Genomic DNA, 16,351 nt, shown 5'->3' on the forward strand with positions numbered 1-16,351 from the left:
GGATTAGTCAGCGGGCCAATGTAAAGATGGTTTTTCCCGCTCCTAATAAACCGCAATCATTGTGCAGATTGACCAGAGCGTCTGCCCCCAAAGAGCCTGCTTGCAAAAAGAGACAAAGTGCATTGACTGTGCTGAAGGAATAGTTTATAATCTGTCTTTGAACTGTGGCTCCAACTATGTTGGCCAGAGCAGACGATGCCTTAATGACAGGCTATGGGAGCATTGCTACAATGTGATAGAAATGAAAGGGGTTTTTTTGGATGCCCACTGTAGAAATTGCATGCATAGTCAGGCAGACACCACAAATACGGTCACGCGTAAATCGGTGTATAGCGCATGCTCAATTGTCAGCAAACATCGTGAACAGTTAACCTGAGAAATCATCAAAGCGGAATTGATTGACAGGTGTGGTGACACCTGTGTGTCAAAACCGTCCATTGCCCTTTCCAGCAAAGAGCTATCCTTCTTGCGTAGAGATGTGAATTTTCTGCAGGCGGCGCCCATGTGATGTGTCACAGATTCTGCTATATATGTGGTCACTTTCTTCAAAATAAAACACTCCTTTAAGTCTGCACTCGTGTGTCTCAGCCTCTTCTTTGTCCTCATCTTGTGCGCAAAAAGCTGACTCAATCCAAAGTTGCCATTAATGCAAAGACGACTTAGCTGTGGTTTTAAATCTTATGAGCATTCTGGTGGCATCGGTGAAGCCAAAACATGCTTGAAATGTTCATTTTTGGCGCCCATCGTATTGTCCAACACGAGAGTCTGCCATCGTGGCTGTCTGGATTTTGGATATGTTCCTTGCTTGTATTGGCTAAAACGATCAGCATTGTTAAGGAGATCATAGTAATTGTTTTCTTTATTCAAATTTTTCTTACAAATAAGTATTTTTAATAAAACAGGACTCATGTATAAAACTCAAAATGATGGAAACCGCATCAATCTCTATGACTTCGTAGACCATCATTGTCATCAATCCGAAATGACACTTCGTTTAAACACTGGCACTATGTGTTAGTACTAGGACCATGCTGGCAAAGTGATACTCAGCAAAGCAAAGTGCGACTGCACAAAGTGTCACTAAGTTTGCATGTCTGACTTAGATGCTATACAGTAAGAAAAAAAAAATACAGTCTAGTAGTCTGTGGTGGTATATTGCAATGTTCATATGGTGCACTTGAGCTCATTGCAGTTATTTATCTGCTAGGTTATATTTTGGAGTGGATAAAGCACTGCACTATTTTCTATTTGCGTTCAGCACAAAATGTGCTAATTAAGGTATAAAAGCTTGCCCCAAAGTATACACCATGCAGCCTTTCTTTCTTTGTCAAGGCAATCATATTGTGCTTTTTGACATTCCTAACATTTCTGATGCTGTGGTACAGGTTCGTGTGTTGTGGCAACATGTCACAACACATGGACTGTGCATTCATGTAATGTACGCATATGAACACATGACGAACGCTATTGTGGAAGCTTAAAATGCATAATTGCAACCACCAGTTCTGTCAATCTGTGGTAACGGCATAGATGGCATAAGTTATCTAATGTATAATGTCTAGGCTGTCCACTATAATATTCAAGTTTACAGCTCACAGAATAAATGCGTTGATTTTTGTGGGGTATTTTCACGATTTTCATGACTGGTCTATAATTTTGAGGTTCCCATAAGCATTGCTTGCAGCACAGCCACGTGATGAAATATAATGTTCCCGATTTAGTTTGAAAATACCAGTATGAAAGGAAATCACAAACATTGCAAAAAAGTGCCATCGACTTGCTTGCCTGTTTGTCGCAGGCTGCCACGTGTGGCCACTGTGCGAATGGCTAGGCTAATTCATGACTGTCCTTGTTTGTGCAGCGCTGACTGTGAGCATTCTCCGAGCCCTCCTGGTTCGCTGCGGTGAGTCCTTGCGCAGCCTGGACTTGCCCTCTGCTTCACACGCCCTCGACTACAAGGCAGCCGAGGCCATCAGTGAGTGTGTCCTGCCAGTAGTATCTGCAGTAATGTGGTGCGCATGCCTTCTCCCCAGGTTTTGTATACCTTGGCGCCCCTGCCACATTCCTTGCCACTTGCGGCTGGGGTCAACTCGTGGGCGTGGCGTACACTGTGCTCCGTCTCATGAATTCTGCACAGTGCAGTGTAAGCTATGGGGCATGTCGGCAAATCAGGAATAAGAAGTACCGTATTTACTCGAATCTAACGCACACCTCCTTTCCGATAAAACGGGTACAAAAATTGCATGCGCGTTAGAATCGAGTACAACCCCAAATCCGCGTTACCATATTGCCATTGGCATTAGAAAAATGGCCGCCTCGTACGCGCTTCTAGCCTAGCTGCCGTAGCTTCCTCCATGTGCATACCTCCTTGTTGTATGTATAACCAGGCGCTGGTGTAACCTAGTCTACCGCCTGTCTTCCTGTTTTCTGCATTTATTCAATCAGTGTGGAAGCACTGAATGTGAAGACACGCCGAGTCCACCATGATGCCGCATTTAAAAGGAAAGTTATCATGTGCGTGGAGACGGACAGAAATCGGGACTCGTCACGGGCGTTCGGAGTTCCTGAAACTTGCGTGCGGGACTGGTGCAAACAGAAGGAGAATATTTTTGCCAGCAAAGCAACAAGGAAGGGTTTCAGTGGACCGAAGCAGGGCCGCTTCGCCGAAATAGAAGAGCTGCTCGCGGAATACATACAACAGCAGCGAGTGGCACAGTGGCCTGTGACAACCGATCTGCTCAAAGTACAGGCGATGCAGTTAGCCCTACTGAAAGGGCTAATGCGGAGTGACTTCAAAGTGAGCAGGTGCTGGCTATCAAACTTTATGAAAAGAAAAGGCTTTTCTCTTCGAAGGCGGACAGGGATATGCCAAAAATTGCCTGAAGAATATGAAGAGAGATTGCACAGTTTTCAGCGGTACGTTTTGAGGTTGCACCATAGAAACGGCTACCACTTCGGACAGATTGGAAATGCCGATCAGACGCCACTCTACTTTGACATGCCTGCCACCACAACCATTGAAAAGAAGGGGGCGAAGCAAGTACGCGTTTTGTCTTTCGGCAACAAAAAAACTAGTCACCGCAATGCTTTGTTGCACTGCAGATGGGCACAAGCTGCACCCGTATCTTATCTTCAGACGGAAGACGCTTCTGAAAGGAATCGTGTTTCCGAGTGGTGTGATTGTGCACGCAAATGAAAAAGGTTGTATGACCACGTACTTGGTCGCTGACTGGATTGATAACATTTGGCGGAAGAGACCCAGCGGCAGTTTGGGTCTGAGTGGGATGCTTGTGCTCGACATGTTCAGGTGCCACCTTGACCAGTGCATCAAGGAGAAGCTGGCTGCACGCGACATTGACCTTGTCGTGATACCCGGCGTCATGACATTGCAGCTCCAGCCGCTCGATGATTGTTTGAGCACGTCAGTGAAAGATAGAATTCGGGCGCTCTACACCGAATGGCTTGTCAGAGGCTGCCACGAATTCACGCCTGCCCATAAAATGAAGCGCGCCTCGCTGCAGGACTTTGCTGGATGGGTGAAAGATGCATGCTGCACGATCCTATCTGCCATGGTTAACAAGGCCTTTAAAAATTTGGGATTTCGAATGCCGTGGACGGCACTGAGTATGAAATGCTTTGGTCTGTTGATAGAGATAAGGAGTTGTCTGATAGTCACGACGAGTAACATCTATTGCCCCATGTGACTCGTACCAGCGCAGTGAAAATCTTGGCAGCAAGGTATGCCACTTCCATTTGTCTTTTTATTCATCGCAACTTTATTGTATTGGGAATAAATCTGACTTTCCGAAATGAGAGAAAATAGTATTTGTATATGAAAGCACGAGGTGCGCGGTATTGTACTCTTTTTTGGGGGGGTCATGAAAAACGGGTGCGCGTTACAATCGAGGTTTTCATTTTTAAGAATTTTTTTGGTCATGGAACACGGGCCCACGTTACAGTTGAGGGCGTGTTATAATCGAGTAAATACGCTAACTGCACTTCTCAAACAAGCTACTCCCCTTTTGTGTACCACTAAAGTTTCAGTTATCATGCTAATCAGCCAGCCTTTGCTGTGACGTAGTTTATAGCACAAAAAAATTGTTAATAGAAAAAAAGAGAGACAGGACGAAGTGCTGGTACTTCAACTTTGATAAGTTGGAGTACGAATGCTCTGTCCTGTCCCCCCTCTTTTTTCCATCGTGTCACAGCAACATCACCAACTCGCCCAGCTCTCTTCTTTAGCACTTCAGCCAGCACTTCACACAAAACAAACTAGTGGCAGACAATAGACGAGTCCTTCCTGTTTCGCATTCCTTCTTGAATCATGACACCCCGAGTTTTTTCTGCAGTGCACGGAGTTAATGAGATCGTGTATGGCTTCAAAGGTGCCATGTGTGGCTTTCCTTCGAGGCCTGTCTGGAGCTTCACATATAGGGAAAGTGTGTAACATTATGAACACTGCTATGCAAGTGTTGCGACCTGGGCTAGTCTAGGCCCTTTCAGCAGTACACCACTTTTTTAGCTCCAACAAAATTGAGATTTACTGTTTCTCTGCATATGAGTAGCTCATGAAAGCCCACTTGCGGGCTGTCACAAAACACAGCGGTCTCAAACTCTTACCTGGTGTCAGACCGCACATACGGTACACAGCTGCAAGCGACCCACATTGTGGGGCCTTTGAAAGGCAGGAGCAAGTGGCTAAGCTTAAGACAGTATAGATATATAGTGGACTCTCTTTCAACAGAACCTCAAGGGACCTGGGAAATTGGTTCTGTTTATCAGCAGTTCTATTTACTGAGAGACAAAGCTCAATACAACAGCATGAATACAAAACCAGCCATCCATGAGGATGGTGTTCCGTTTAAGAGGCAGTTCCATTTAAGTGATTTCCGTTTATCAAGATTCCACTGCATGATGACATGAATGAAAGCTTGGGAGAGCCATGCAGGCTTTGTACAACATTCGGCGAGCCACTTTTGAAACTCCTGACATGGTGTTCCAAGATTACTCTTTCACATCGATAGAGTGCTGGCAGCCAAGCCTAGTATGTTGAAAACCAACAACTCGCATCAAATCTGTAGCACAATTACGAATACAGTGCAAGTTCTTTCATGAGCACTATTGGGGAGACAGAGTAAGCTGCCTGCTGTATGTGTACTTAGCTGTTGCTAGGCTAATTTGTGATGCGGACTGTGCAGGCATGCTGTGCCCCAACCTGGAGTACCTGGATGCGTCTGGTGTGCAGCTGACCAATGTGTCTGTCCAGCAGCTCGCCCAAAAGTGCCCAAAGCTCAAGGTTGGTGAGGTCTCTTGATATCGCAGGGAGAATGTGTAGCATGTGAGGGACAGTGCATGTGCTTGTAGTGAAGCAAGAGCAAAGTGGAAAGGGCACACTTGCACTGAGCTGTCTGGACATCTGCTGCACAATATGCTACATATGCGAGCCCTGGTGCACTTATGGGTGGTCTTGCATAAATGCACATTGCTTTGTACAAGTACGGTTAAACCTCAATATAACGAAGTAGGTAAAATTGAAAATTTGCTTCGTTATATCGAAATTTTGTCGAATAAAAATTCGACCTTTTATGCAAATAAGTACAGCCACCGATCGATTTTTCTTACACAGAAAGGGTTGCAGAATTTTCCGAATTATCGCGCAGTCTAAAAAGCTAATTTGAATCGGAAAACAATTCATGTTGATGAATTTGGGAGGCGGTGACGAATGATACGGTTTCATGCCACATCGACTGTATCTTCATGCTTGCGGTGCGAATTAAACGAAGCCAGCCACGCTTTCACGTGCACTTCGCCCCCATGGCTAAAAGCGTCATCCACACTGTGATGATGCTATCTGGAAAAGCGCCGGCAGCGGGGAGTGAACACTGTGTGCCTCTCGCTCCAACAGGTCACCAAAACTCGAGATTGCGCAACTTCCAATGCTAAACACGCGGCAAGACGGCTTACATGATGCCACGCCATCTCAGCACGCCCATTCATTGCACTCGCGCCAGATTACCTCTGAAGCAGGGTGCACAGTTGCGTATGTGCTCGGCTGTGCTTACAGCCATGCGCAGCCATGGCCGAGAGGTGCACCAGAAATAGGGACGCATGTGCCAACTTACCCCCGCCCCTTGCACATGCTTGATGGCGTTACCGCGAGCTCGCTCCCCTCCCCCTATATCCCTTTGCTCACGCGGGAAGGCCGTACTCGAAGCCATCTTTCTTGTCTCACCCTCGCACACTTTCACTCGCACCTAAAGCACACAGTGCGCGGGCTGCAATACGCGATAGGAACTTATTACACTTGGACTTCTTAAGGAACGTGATGCGGCTTCATTTTGGAGGTCGCTCTTGTCGCGCTGTGCGCAATTTGAGAGGTGCGTTTGCAAGGAGCTGCTTGTAAATCAGTCACTTGACCATCTACGTCTGCATAAGTTTACCTTTATTGTCTTGGCATTTCTTTGCTGTGGAAGCGAAATTTCGTTATATTGGAGGTTCTAATTACATAGTACTCTATGGACAAGAGGTTATGAAAAGGTAAATGGTTTGTTATATCGAGAATTTCATTATATTGAAGTTCATTTTTCAAGGTTTAACTGTATATCGTTTGAAAGAGAGCTGTGGTTTGTGTTGCAACCGTAATATGTATTATCATGGTTCATTTTGCTGGATTATGAGTAGTACCATCTCACAAGGTGCTTGCACTGTGTAACATTCAAATTATTATACGTAGTCTCTGTAAGCTGCTTCAGAGTTTGGATACATTGTAGTCGTTAAATTGGTACTGTAATCTTGTCCCGTCTTTCTGCAAGGCTTATTGAGCTAATGCAGTGCCTTGTCGTTTGTGACCTTTTTCAGACTGTTTTGCTGAAAAGGTGTAGCGACGTTGGGGAGAAAGGGTAAGTCCTTCATTATGCCTTGCACTGGTGCTCCTGCACGAAGTGCTGCTTCACGTATGCAGTGGGCTTGTTGTGCTGTACCTTTTTCCTTTTGTTTGTATTGTTATACAAAGAGTTTTGAAAATAGTGACATAAATTTCTGTTGCTTGTCCATGAATCCATACTAATTTTATTCAAGTGAGCCTGGATTTGTTTCTTTGTGTGTGTGTGTGTGTGTGTGTGTGTGTGTGCGTGCGTGTGCGCATGCGTGAGTGTGTGTGTGTGTAGTGTTTCTGTGTATATTTTATGTAAGCATGTTCAGTATAATTTAAGTATCTTTTTTTTTTTTCAGGCTTTGGTGGCTTCTTCATCTGTGCAAGTATTTAGAACATTTGGACTTGACTGAATTGCACAAGCTATCTGGTCAGGTAAGAAACAGTTATTATTGTAAAACCTCGTTAATTTGAAGTCTGCTGGATTGCTCAAAATTATAAACGTGATCTTGTTTTCTAATTGAGAAAAAAAATCAGAAGGAATAAACTGGTAGAACTGCACAACACAAGCTTGCCATGTTTACTTTTCTTCTAGCATGACTAGTCGGGATCATTGATGTGGGATTTCTTGATACGGTAGTTTGCTCCACCGAAGGTCATGATCCGTAGCCCCCTACTCGTGTGCAGCATCTCACAGTCGCTACCGCTACATTCGACAAAGCTGTGGACGATGTTCAGGGACTCATTATCATCCCTGCCATCGCCTACTGGCACACTATCGGGGACTTTGTCTTGCATGCTAGCGTACGACGTCTGCAGGTCCGCTTCTACGTTCAAGTGGTTGACGAAGCCTTGTCAGCGTGGTTAGTTGCTGTCTTTGTACACTAGCGGAAATGCGCAAGTGGCTGAGATTTTTCATGCTGCAGGAATCGTATGCACACAACACGCTAGCAGTGGAGAAAATGTAGCAGCACTAGAAAACATGCGACATAGCTAGTACTATTTACACCGAAAAAGCCATAAACGGAAAAGCAACAGTGCCATTGTTATTATGACGACGCTGATGATGCTCTTACTCGCTTCTTTGTAGCAGATGGAAACACATACATCACTGCAGCACCGTCAGTTGTACAGCTTACCAGCGCCCACATCGTAGACTCAAGCGCTTGCTCAAATTGCAGTCCCAGTGACGGCTTTCTTGGTCCGATCTCGAAAGCCATGCATTTACTGTATTTGCTATACTTTTGCACATATAACCTGCCACCACATACCGTATTTACTTGCATAATGATCATACTCGCGTAATGATGGCACCCCTGAATTTTGTCATCAAAATTAGATAATTTTTCTTTCCCACGTAGTGATCGCACCCCAAACTTGCCACAGTGATATGTCATGTGCCAAGTCTAGCTGATAATGATTGTGCTTACCATCTGTCAGATGCTGTCAAATGCTACGCGAACGGCTCTTCAAGACTTACCAAGCGGCCTGCACGCACCAAACAGATTCTTAAGCAGATGCCCCATTTCATTCCTTTCATCACTTTCCGCACTTCCATGACAAAAAAAAAAAAAAAAAGGCTACAACCAAACTTGCCTTTGTTATGTGTAGGCTTTATAATGGTTGTGGTCAACAACAACAAAAAAGGCGGCTTTCGGTTCTTCTCGTCTGCACTCGTGGGCACGCAACAAATCGCGAGTGGCAACGATAGTAGCCACGTCTACACTGATACGTTAGAAGTGTACCCCATTCATACACTGACGCTTGTAACGCAGCTAAGATATTCGCCCACCCTTAGCGGAAACCTGCCGTATTAGGATAGTAGTGAAGACAAATGCAGCAGTTTCCGCAGCATGCCCGCCATGTGTTCCTATGTCACTGGCAACCTAGCGTGCCCATCTGTTTGTGTCCCCTCAAAGTGGACATGGCTATGTTATTGCCGTAAACTTGCCGATATTAACGATATTATTCATTACTGATACGGAAGAAACTGTTTCAATGCACATAATGTACTCACGAGAAGAAAAAAAAATCGCGTTTGGCGCATTCGGCTTGCTCCGCCGGCCGCCATTTTTGTTTTGGTGTACCGCACAACATGCAGCAGCAGCCACCTATTTGTTGACCTGTTGTCATCCCACAACAAACGTGAACTGCAAAAAATTTTTTTTTTTCTTTTTGCGGGAAATTTAACCCGTGTAATGATCGCACCCCTGAATTTGCGTCAATTTTTTTTTTTACAAAAAGTGCGATCATTATGCGAGTAAATACGGTACCACCCCTATGTGCATTGGATCTGAGGCCAATATGGTGCAAATGGCAATGCCGATGTGGCGCTTACGTTATGAAAGCCCATTTTAAAACTGAAGCAAGGTTTGGGTACGGGCTAGTCGATATCATTTTAAAAGCATGTTTCTCTTCTGTGAAGGCAAATTCTGTGTGTCATGCTTTTTCTCATCTCAAACATGAGGGGCATGCTTTGTTTTCTTTTAGTAAATCAGGTGCATGTTACATTCAGGTGCACTTCAATTGCTTGCATTAAACCCACAAAAGTTCGGTATGCGTTAGAATCATGTAAATATGGTATGTAACTGCAAGAGCAGCCAACATTAGAAGCAAATGCAGGAGCCAGAAACACGTCATAGCCGCCACATTTTTAACACCGCTTGCGAGATATGCGAAGCCTGAAGTGCGTTGTAGCGTGCCAGTCTCGGATGCCACTCCCGGAAACTACGAATTATCCGGGTGGATGTGCGCAGTCTTTTCAAATGAGAAAAATTTACATTTCAAATTATGGGACTACACAAATTGTACGAATTAACTAAATTTTCTACTAAACCGAGATTGAATTATCAAAGTTTTACTGTATACAGTTGAACCCACTTTAACGATACTGTCTTTAATGATATATCGGTTATAAGCTGCTGCACCATCAACTTTTGTATGTTTTTCATAGTGAAATAACCCGCTTATTACAATGCCCCGATGCCGCATTATCGGTTATAACGATGATGTCTGGCTGCGGGGTGTCCGAGCCGAAAGATAGTGAAATGCGAAATCCTTGAAAAGCAAAAAAATAAACCGAAAAGTTCGAGCTGCTGCACGATGGGCTGCTGCTCCAACAGTCGCCACGCGCTCATTTTCCAGCCATTTCCACGTGCCTCTCTCCCGTCGCCCTTCCACCCCTCCGAACACGAATGGGCTGCGCCTAGAGTTCTACGCTGCCCAACCCTCCAAAACAAGAATGGACTGTGCCAACTGCGCTGCTCGCAGATTGCTCGCATGTTGCTCGCTAGCTCCTCATTCAGTGCAGTTCTGCAAACAGCTTAATAGCCCGCGTTCGTCTATGTTGGTTGCGTCGAAATCGTTCCTGGCTACACGGTTTCTCAGCCTCGTTTGACCAATCGAGACAAACCAACACAGTTGGTTTGTTGTTGGTTTGTCTCGCCGCCGACAAAGAAGATGGCTGATCTGCCCACTGATCAGTGGCAATGCACGACGTTGCCGGTGAAAAGAAAGCGACGGCTATACATTTGGTAGCTAAGTGCTTCTAACCGATGAGGTGATCGTCGTGAATGTGTTTCTATCAGACAGCGACGGCTAAGACGGCAGCGATGACAGGGTAGGGCAGGCTGCCTCAACAATGTCCTCACAGGGGGCCCGGCAGATGATTCGGTCCCTCCGGGGCTTCATTTTCACGAGGAACCTTTCGCTGCACTATGTGGAGCACTTGGATGCCTTGGAAAAGGATGTCAGCAAGCGTGCAAGGCTGATGAATCTCGGGTTTTCTCATGCAAGCCAGTGAGAAGTATGTGGCAGGATACTTGTGGCGATCTTGCCTCTGCATTTCTTCTGGATTTCTCAAGCTTACAGGCTGCAGCAGCAGCCTTCTCACAGTTTTAAAAGGCCCCTTTTGGGGCCACCAAGTGCTCCCGTATCGCTTGCCACCCATGGCTCCTCTTTGCTGTTGTTATAGCAGTGCCCTTCTTTAACGCCGACAGCCGTGGCTTGTTACACGCGATCAGAGCGCGTTTTGATTTTTTCGTGCAACTCTGTTATAACAGTTATTAGTTATACAATGGAATTTTCGTAGCACTTGAATATTGTTGTAAGTGGGTTCGACTGTATTCATATTCAGGGGTGCTCACAGAACGCTTTCGGAACATTGAAGCCATGACAAAAGAAGAGTTTCACTCACTGAGGTGTGCAGCCCAGTATAGAAAGGTTCATGTGCAAGTTCGCTATGCATCCCTGCATTCCTGCTCGATTGATGAAATTTAATGCCGCAAGGCAGTGCAGGGATCACTGCAGCAAATGCAGCAGTGAAGTTCTCACAAAGATTGGTACGCTAGCATTTTTGTTTTGAGTACCCATAGGTATTATGTGCTTGCTGCATCCAGGGGCAGTGTTATCAAGTTGTCGCATCTTAGTATATGATCACTGGTGTGAGATTTCGTGTGACTTGGCGCTAGACCATTCTGAGGGAAAATGCATGCATTCCTGTCTCTGCCGCCTGCAGTGTTTCCACATGGCAGGGGTTCGGTTGCGTCGTCTCGTGCTTCGTGGCTGTTCGGGTTTGACTGCAACGGGCCTCTCCAAGATAGCCACCAAGTGCTGCTTCCTTTCGGAGCTGACACTGAGTGACTGCCTCCAGATATCGGACCACGACCTGCTCCTGCTTTGCCAGGTGCAGTCAGACACCCTCATTTGCCATATTTTTTCATGCAGATCTTCCTTGTCACTGACTGAGCAGCAGAATGGGCAGGCACAATAGAACTTTGCCTTGGGGAAACTGAATAAGAAAGAATTCAAGGAAAAAACACATTATTTGAAAAAATATTTGGCCACAAGGACAAGATTAGAATGACAATATTTCTTTGTTCTTTGTATAATGTGTACTATCGGCATAAATTACAGCGTTAAAAAATATATATGCATATATATATACCATATTTACTCGAATCTAGGCCGGCCCCGATTCTGAGCCGATCCCCAAATGTCCGAATCCAGAAAAAAAAAAAGAAAACATATTTATTCAAATCTAGGCCAATATATTTTTTTTTTTTCAAATAATCATATACGAAACTCTAGGGTCGGCCTCAATTCGATGATTTTAAAAAAGCACATCAGTTTATAATCGAATACGATAAATATGGTGCATAGCTAGTGCCATTTAGAAAAGTCAGTACCTTAGCCGCTACTGGCCGCTTCATCAGCAAACTGAAATACACAAGCGACGTCGCCATTTTTACATTTTTACCTGTGGCGTATCGGCGTACAGGCGATGCCACTATAGTACCGCTTTCAAATGAAAAGTTGTGCTCGCCGCAGAGACATCATCAGACGTTCAAGCCTGGAGGGACTTGAGCATCGTTGAGAAAAATGCCCGTTGTTGGAGGGGGCAACGGGAGTTGCTTTCTGCGTGGTAGCAAACATCAAAGTAGCTAGGCCTAGAGTTGCCGAGTTGTGGCTATGGCTGCCAGCGATCTGCGTGCGAGAGCGTGCTCGAGGCGACACAATAATCAAACTGGCGGTGGTGTTGGCTTCTATTAATGCCATTTCGTGGCTTCGATTAATGCCGCTTCGGACCTGCGGACATGGCAAAAGTCAGAAAAGTCGGATGGTGAAGGTTTTTTACGTCCTAAATTTCAGATGTCCTTATACATTGACTCTATGGGTACATGGCAGTGCTGCGACACTAGCAGAAGTCACTAACCTGTCATGAACAGAAGTAATCGGTGATGCATGCTTGCACATGCCTGTGCGCAAATTTCCGCCATGGCTTTTATTTTTTTCTTGGCGCGCGACATTGAGAAGTCTCTCCTATGCTTTGCGCCGCCGCATGATTTGGCACGTTGCTGAGAGCATTGTCGGAGCTCAGTATGTTTGAATTAACTGTTGCAAATGCTTGCGCGTTTGAATTATCGGGGGTTCTCACCCATTCGAATACACATCGCTTTGACGGGACAACAGAGTTAGTTCAAATAAAGTGAAAGTTTTAATTAAGTGTGTTTGAATTAACGAGATTCGACTGTATAGTGAACAAAAGAAAGGCATTGGCGGCTATATCAAGTATCAGGAGTGCATTAAAATCTAAGCCCGCAGATTTTCAACACTTTTCCTCTGTATATAACAACAGTTTTACAACTCTAGGTCGCCGTAAGTTAAACAAAAAAATTTTAAGTATTAGTCTTTGAGGCGTAATGTGTAGTTCCTTTATCTAAAAACTTTAAAATAGACTTTCCGCATAGTGAAACAACTTAAAGATGCACTTCGTGTTCCAGCGCAGTAGACTGATAAATCCAGTGACCGGGAGTTCCTTGGGCAAGCGAAACCATCTATAGCCTCCAAGATTGGGAGGCGCACGCTATCAATAGAAAATGAGCACCATCCTCCCGTTTTGGAGGTTCTGACCACTTTTGCTTAGTTGACAAAACGCTCCAGGGGACGGCACTTTTTCTTTTTCCTTTCTTTTTTCGTTCAGCACTATCGTCATAATCACTTAATGCGGGATCCTTCTTTTTTTTTAAGTTTCGGTTCCTATTTTGCACGTGGTGTGTCCACTGAGCAGGTGTGTCTCGGAACAGTTGTCGCATCTTTGTGTATGTTTGTGCACCTTCACATTTATGTGATTGGCGCCACCTCCTGTGCCTTTGTGAGAGCCAAGTGGTGCGAAATAACATGGCTTGTTTCTTCGATGTCCATGGCGATCTCTGCCAACGGAGATCGCCAGAAGGATGACACTCTTGTTGACTATATACAGAGATGACATCACTCTTGCACAAGTACAACCAAATCTGATTGCTGCCAAGCGTAGTATGAGGCAGGGCATTATTAGAGATTTTAGTAAGCCACTGTAAGCCTAACAAATTTTATTTTTTGGAGTGAGTGAGCTTTTCAGACTGTTCGAATTTTCGTATGATTTTTCGGTCCTCAAGAGGTCTGGAAAATCTGTCAACGACAGTACACAGTAACAGTAGGAAGAAGCGCACTGATCCAAACAACCTTCTTGATTGACATTGGCTATTGGCCAATAGTGGATGCATACAGGAATCTGCTATATTACAAAATAAAGCTGCCTGAAAAGAGTGAACAACAGGCTTCTGTTGAAAAGAGAGTGTTTGAGAAAAAGATGGCTTCACTTCTAAGCTCCACGTGCTGCGGACAATTGCAAAATTTGGCTGAGATGTTCACAGCTGCATATGTTATCCGCGGACTGCGTGTTTTCACCAAGCCCGAACAGTGGTTCAGGGCCCCTTTAAAGCTGAGTAAACATGCCTTTAAACTCGAATAAGTCTCATAGCTCATCCGCAGCTTCCTATTTGCACAACGACCACTGGCCCTTGGGTCATTCCAGATTTCTTTCACACACATCACCAGCTATGGGAGTTTGGTGTCACGGTGCTTGGCTGCATACAGTGCTTGGCTTCATACAGTGTTCACTCTTTCCCTCTTTCTATTGCCCTTTTTCTTACCGCAGTGTAGGGTAGCAAACCGAATGCTCATCTGGTTGATGTGTCTATCTTTCCTCTCCTTGATTACTCTCTCTTAAACCCGAGAAAATTGTGTGTGCGTTTATATTCAGGGTACGATGATTGTAATTGGTTACTTTTTTCTGTAACGTTTACAACTCTGATATAAACACATTTTACGTATTCTCATTTATGATGCATCTTTCAATGTCTCTCTGCACCGTAATAACTGTTTAATTTTCCTAGGTGCTAGTTATAAATCGCGCTTTCTGCGCTGCTTACATCTTGCCTAATTGTGTTTGGGGGGCTAGGATGCCTTTCTGCCAAAAGCACCTACAGAAAGATAGCATACACATTTTTAGCTGCTGCTTCTTTTTATTTTTTCTCCTACAACCAGAACCTGAGGGCGCTAAGGTTGCTCCACCTGTCGGGATCATTCCTCAATTGTAAGCAGGTTTTTCAATTATTCTTCGTTGAATTGTTAGATGTATGGTTTTGTGTACTCCCTTGAACCTTTTGGTGCTCACAGTTTACTAGTGGCTGATTTGGTATTATTTGTAATCTTTTTTCCTCCTGTAGTGACTGGTGACAGTATTGGTGCCATTGGCCACTTGCCCCTCTTGGTAAGCAGCTAGTGAAATTGTTATTTTTACTGTGATGTTTATTTTTTACTAAAAAAAAGAAAAATGTTTCCTTACTCACTGTTGTTTGTAACCTACCCATGTCTCTCTTTATTTTTACATGCATATATTTTTCACCAGAGTTACTTACATCAAAAATGTTTTTTTCGTCTTCTAGAAAATTTTTACTGCATCGTAGTATAAAACGCACCACTCGAACTTTTTAATAATTTGCATGCAACAATTCGTTGTAACCGTTGCATATTATTTTTCGCATTCTAATTATGACTTTTCTTTTTTTGCTTGCGGTTGTATTCATCTTCTGTTTCTCACTCTATTTATGTATATATAAAGCTTTTGTTTGGCGCTTGTGCTGGTCACACTGGGGAGGCCCACACACCAGCTTTGTCCTAGCACCTTTATATTTAAGTTCACTTGAATTGGTGACTACAGACGCTCTTACATTTACTTTATTTTTGCTACCATTGATTAATTCAGAAATACTTATTGCCTTCATGCATAAGCAAAGCCAGTGTAAGCTCTTAGAAATTGTCAGGATATACTATCCGTATTACACTCACTAAAAAGACACAGTGGAACTGTTACGTCTCACTCTCTCTTTTCTTTTGCTTGAAAATGCAGGAGGAACTAAATTTGAGTCACAACAAGGCTGTCAATGATGTGGTCATCGGAGCCATATGCGCAGGTTGCACCAAACTGAGGTCAGTCGGCCGCTTGCTGAAATGTGGGCTCTCTTACGAGCTTTGTAGTATAGTAGCCCAGCGAAAGGAAAAAAAAAAAAAGAATGCAGGGGCAAAATGTTTGTTTATTTGTGCAAGGACAGGCAGTAGCACCGAGTCTGTAGTGTCTGTGGAGTCAAGTGGAACAACATTTTAACTTGTGAGGACGCTGGTGCCTCCTGAAATTTGTCTGTGTGGGCAAATGCCCTTGTATGAAAGCACACAGCACACTGTAGTGGGAGCATACATAGAGTGCATTTACTATCCCTTTTATATCATCAAGCCAGCCAGCTAAAATACAAGGAATCATTTCTTGATGCAGACACGATGAAGGATCAAGTAAGTTTGATCAAGGTTACCACGCGAATGTTTGCCCATGTGGGGAACCGCAGCCGGAGTCGTTTGTGGGTCCCGTCCTGCGAACTGAAGTGCGCCTGAGTGACAATTTTCGCCCATGATGTTGCCATGCACCTAAGCCGAACAGCAGGCCTTTTCCTGGGACAGTCCTTTTAACCACGCCAAGGAGCGTGTAGTCCGTCTGTGCTTGCTGCCATCCTGTAGCTGTAGAGAAGGAAACTAGTTTCTCTCGCACCCAAGTTGTCCGTGCCTGTGAGATGGAACTCGCGTTATAACTGTGTCATGTGTCATGTC

At 44.5% G+C, this 16,351-nt stretch overlaps 1 protein-coding gene across 3 annotated transcripts in view; it reads left to right on the forward strand.

Annotated features, from left to right (window-relative positions):
• The window catches only part of LOC126539501 (putative RNA-binding protein EEED8.10), a 59,223-nt gene that overhangs the window by 13,010 nt on the left and 29,862 nt on the right, over positions 1–16,351 (forward strand). For all 3 annotated transcript variants that reach the window (XM_050186372.3, XM_050186385.3, XM_050186380.3), the window contains 8 exons: positions 1,862–1,975; positions 5,199–5,296; positions 6,859–6,899; positions 7,231–7,306; positions 11,388–11,555; positions 14,738–14,786; positions 14,920–14,963; positions 15,603–15,682. In XM_050186372.3, the coding sequence (XP_050042329.2) occupies positions 1,862–1,975; positions 5,199–5,296; positions 6,859–6,899; positions 7,231–7,306; positions 11,388–11,555; positions 14,738–14,786; positions 14,920–14,963; positions 15,603–15,682 (670 nt within the window). The remainder of the gene's footprint in view (positions 1–1,861; positions 1,976–5,198; positions 5,297–6,858; positions 6,900–7,230; positions 7,307–11,387; positions 11,556–14,737; positions 14,787–14,919; positions 14,964–15,602; positions 15,683–16,351) is intronic.

Source organism: Dermacentor andersoni, chromosome 3 (assembly GCF_023375885.2).
Source record: "Dermacentor andersoni chromosome 3, qqDerAnde1_hic_scaffold, whole genome shotgun sequence".
Taxonomy (NCBI): domain Eukaryota; kingdom Metazoa; phylum Arthropoda; class Arachnida; order Ixodida; family Ixodidae; genus Dermacentor; species Dermacentor andersoni.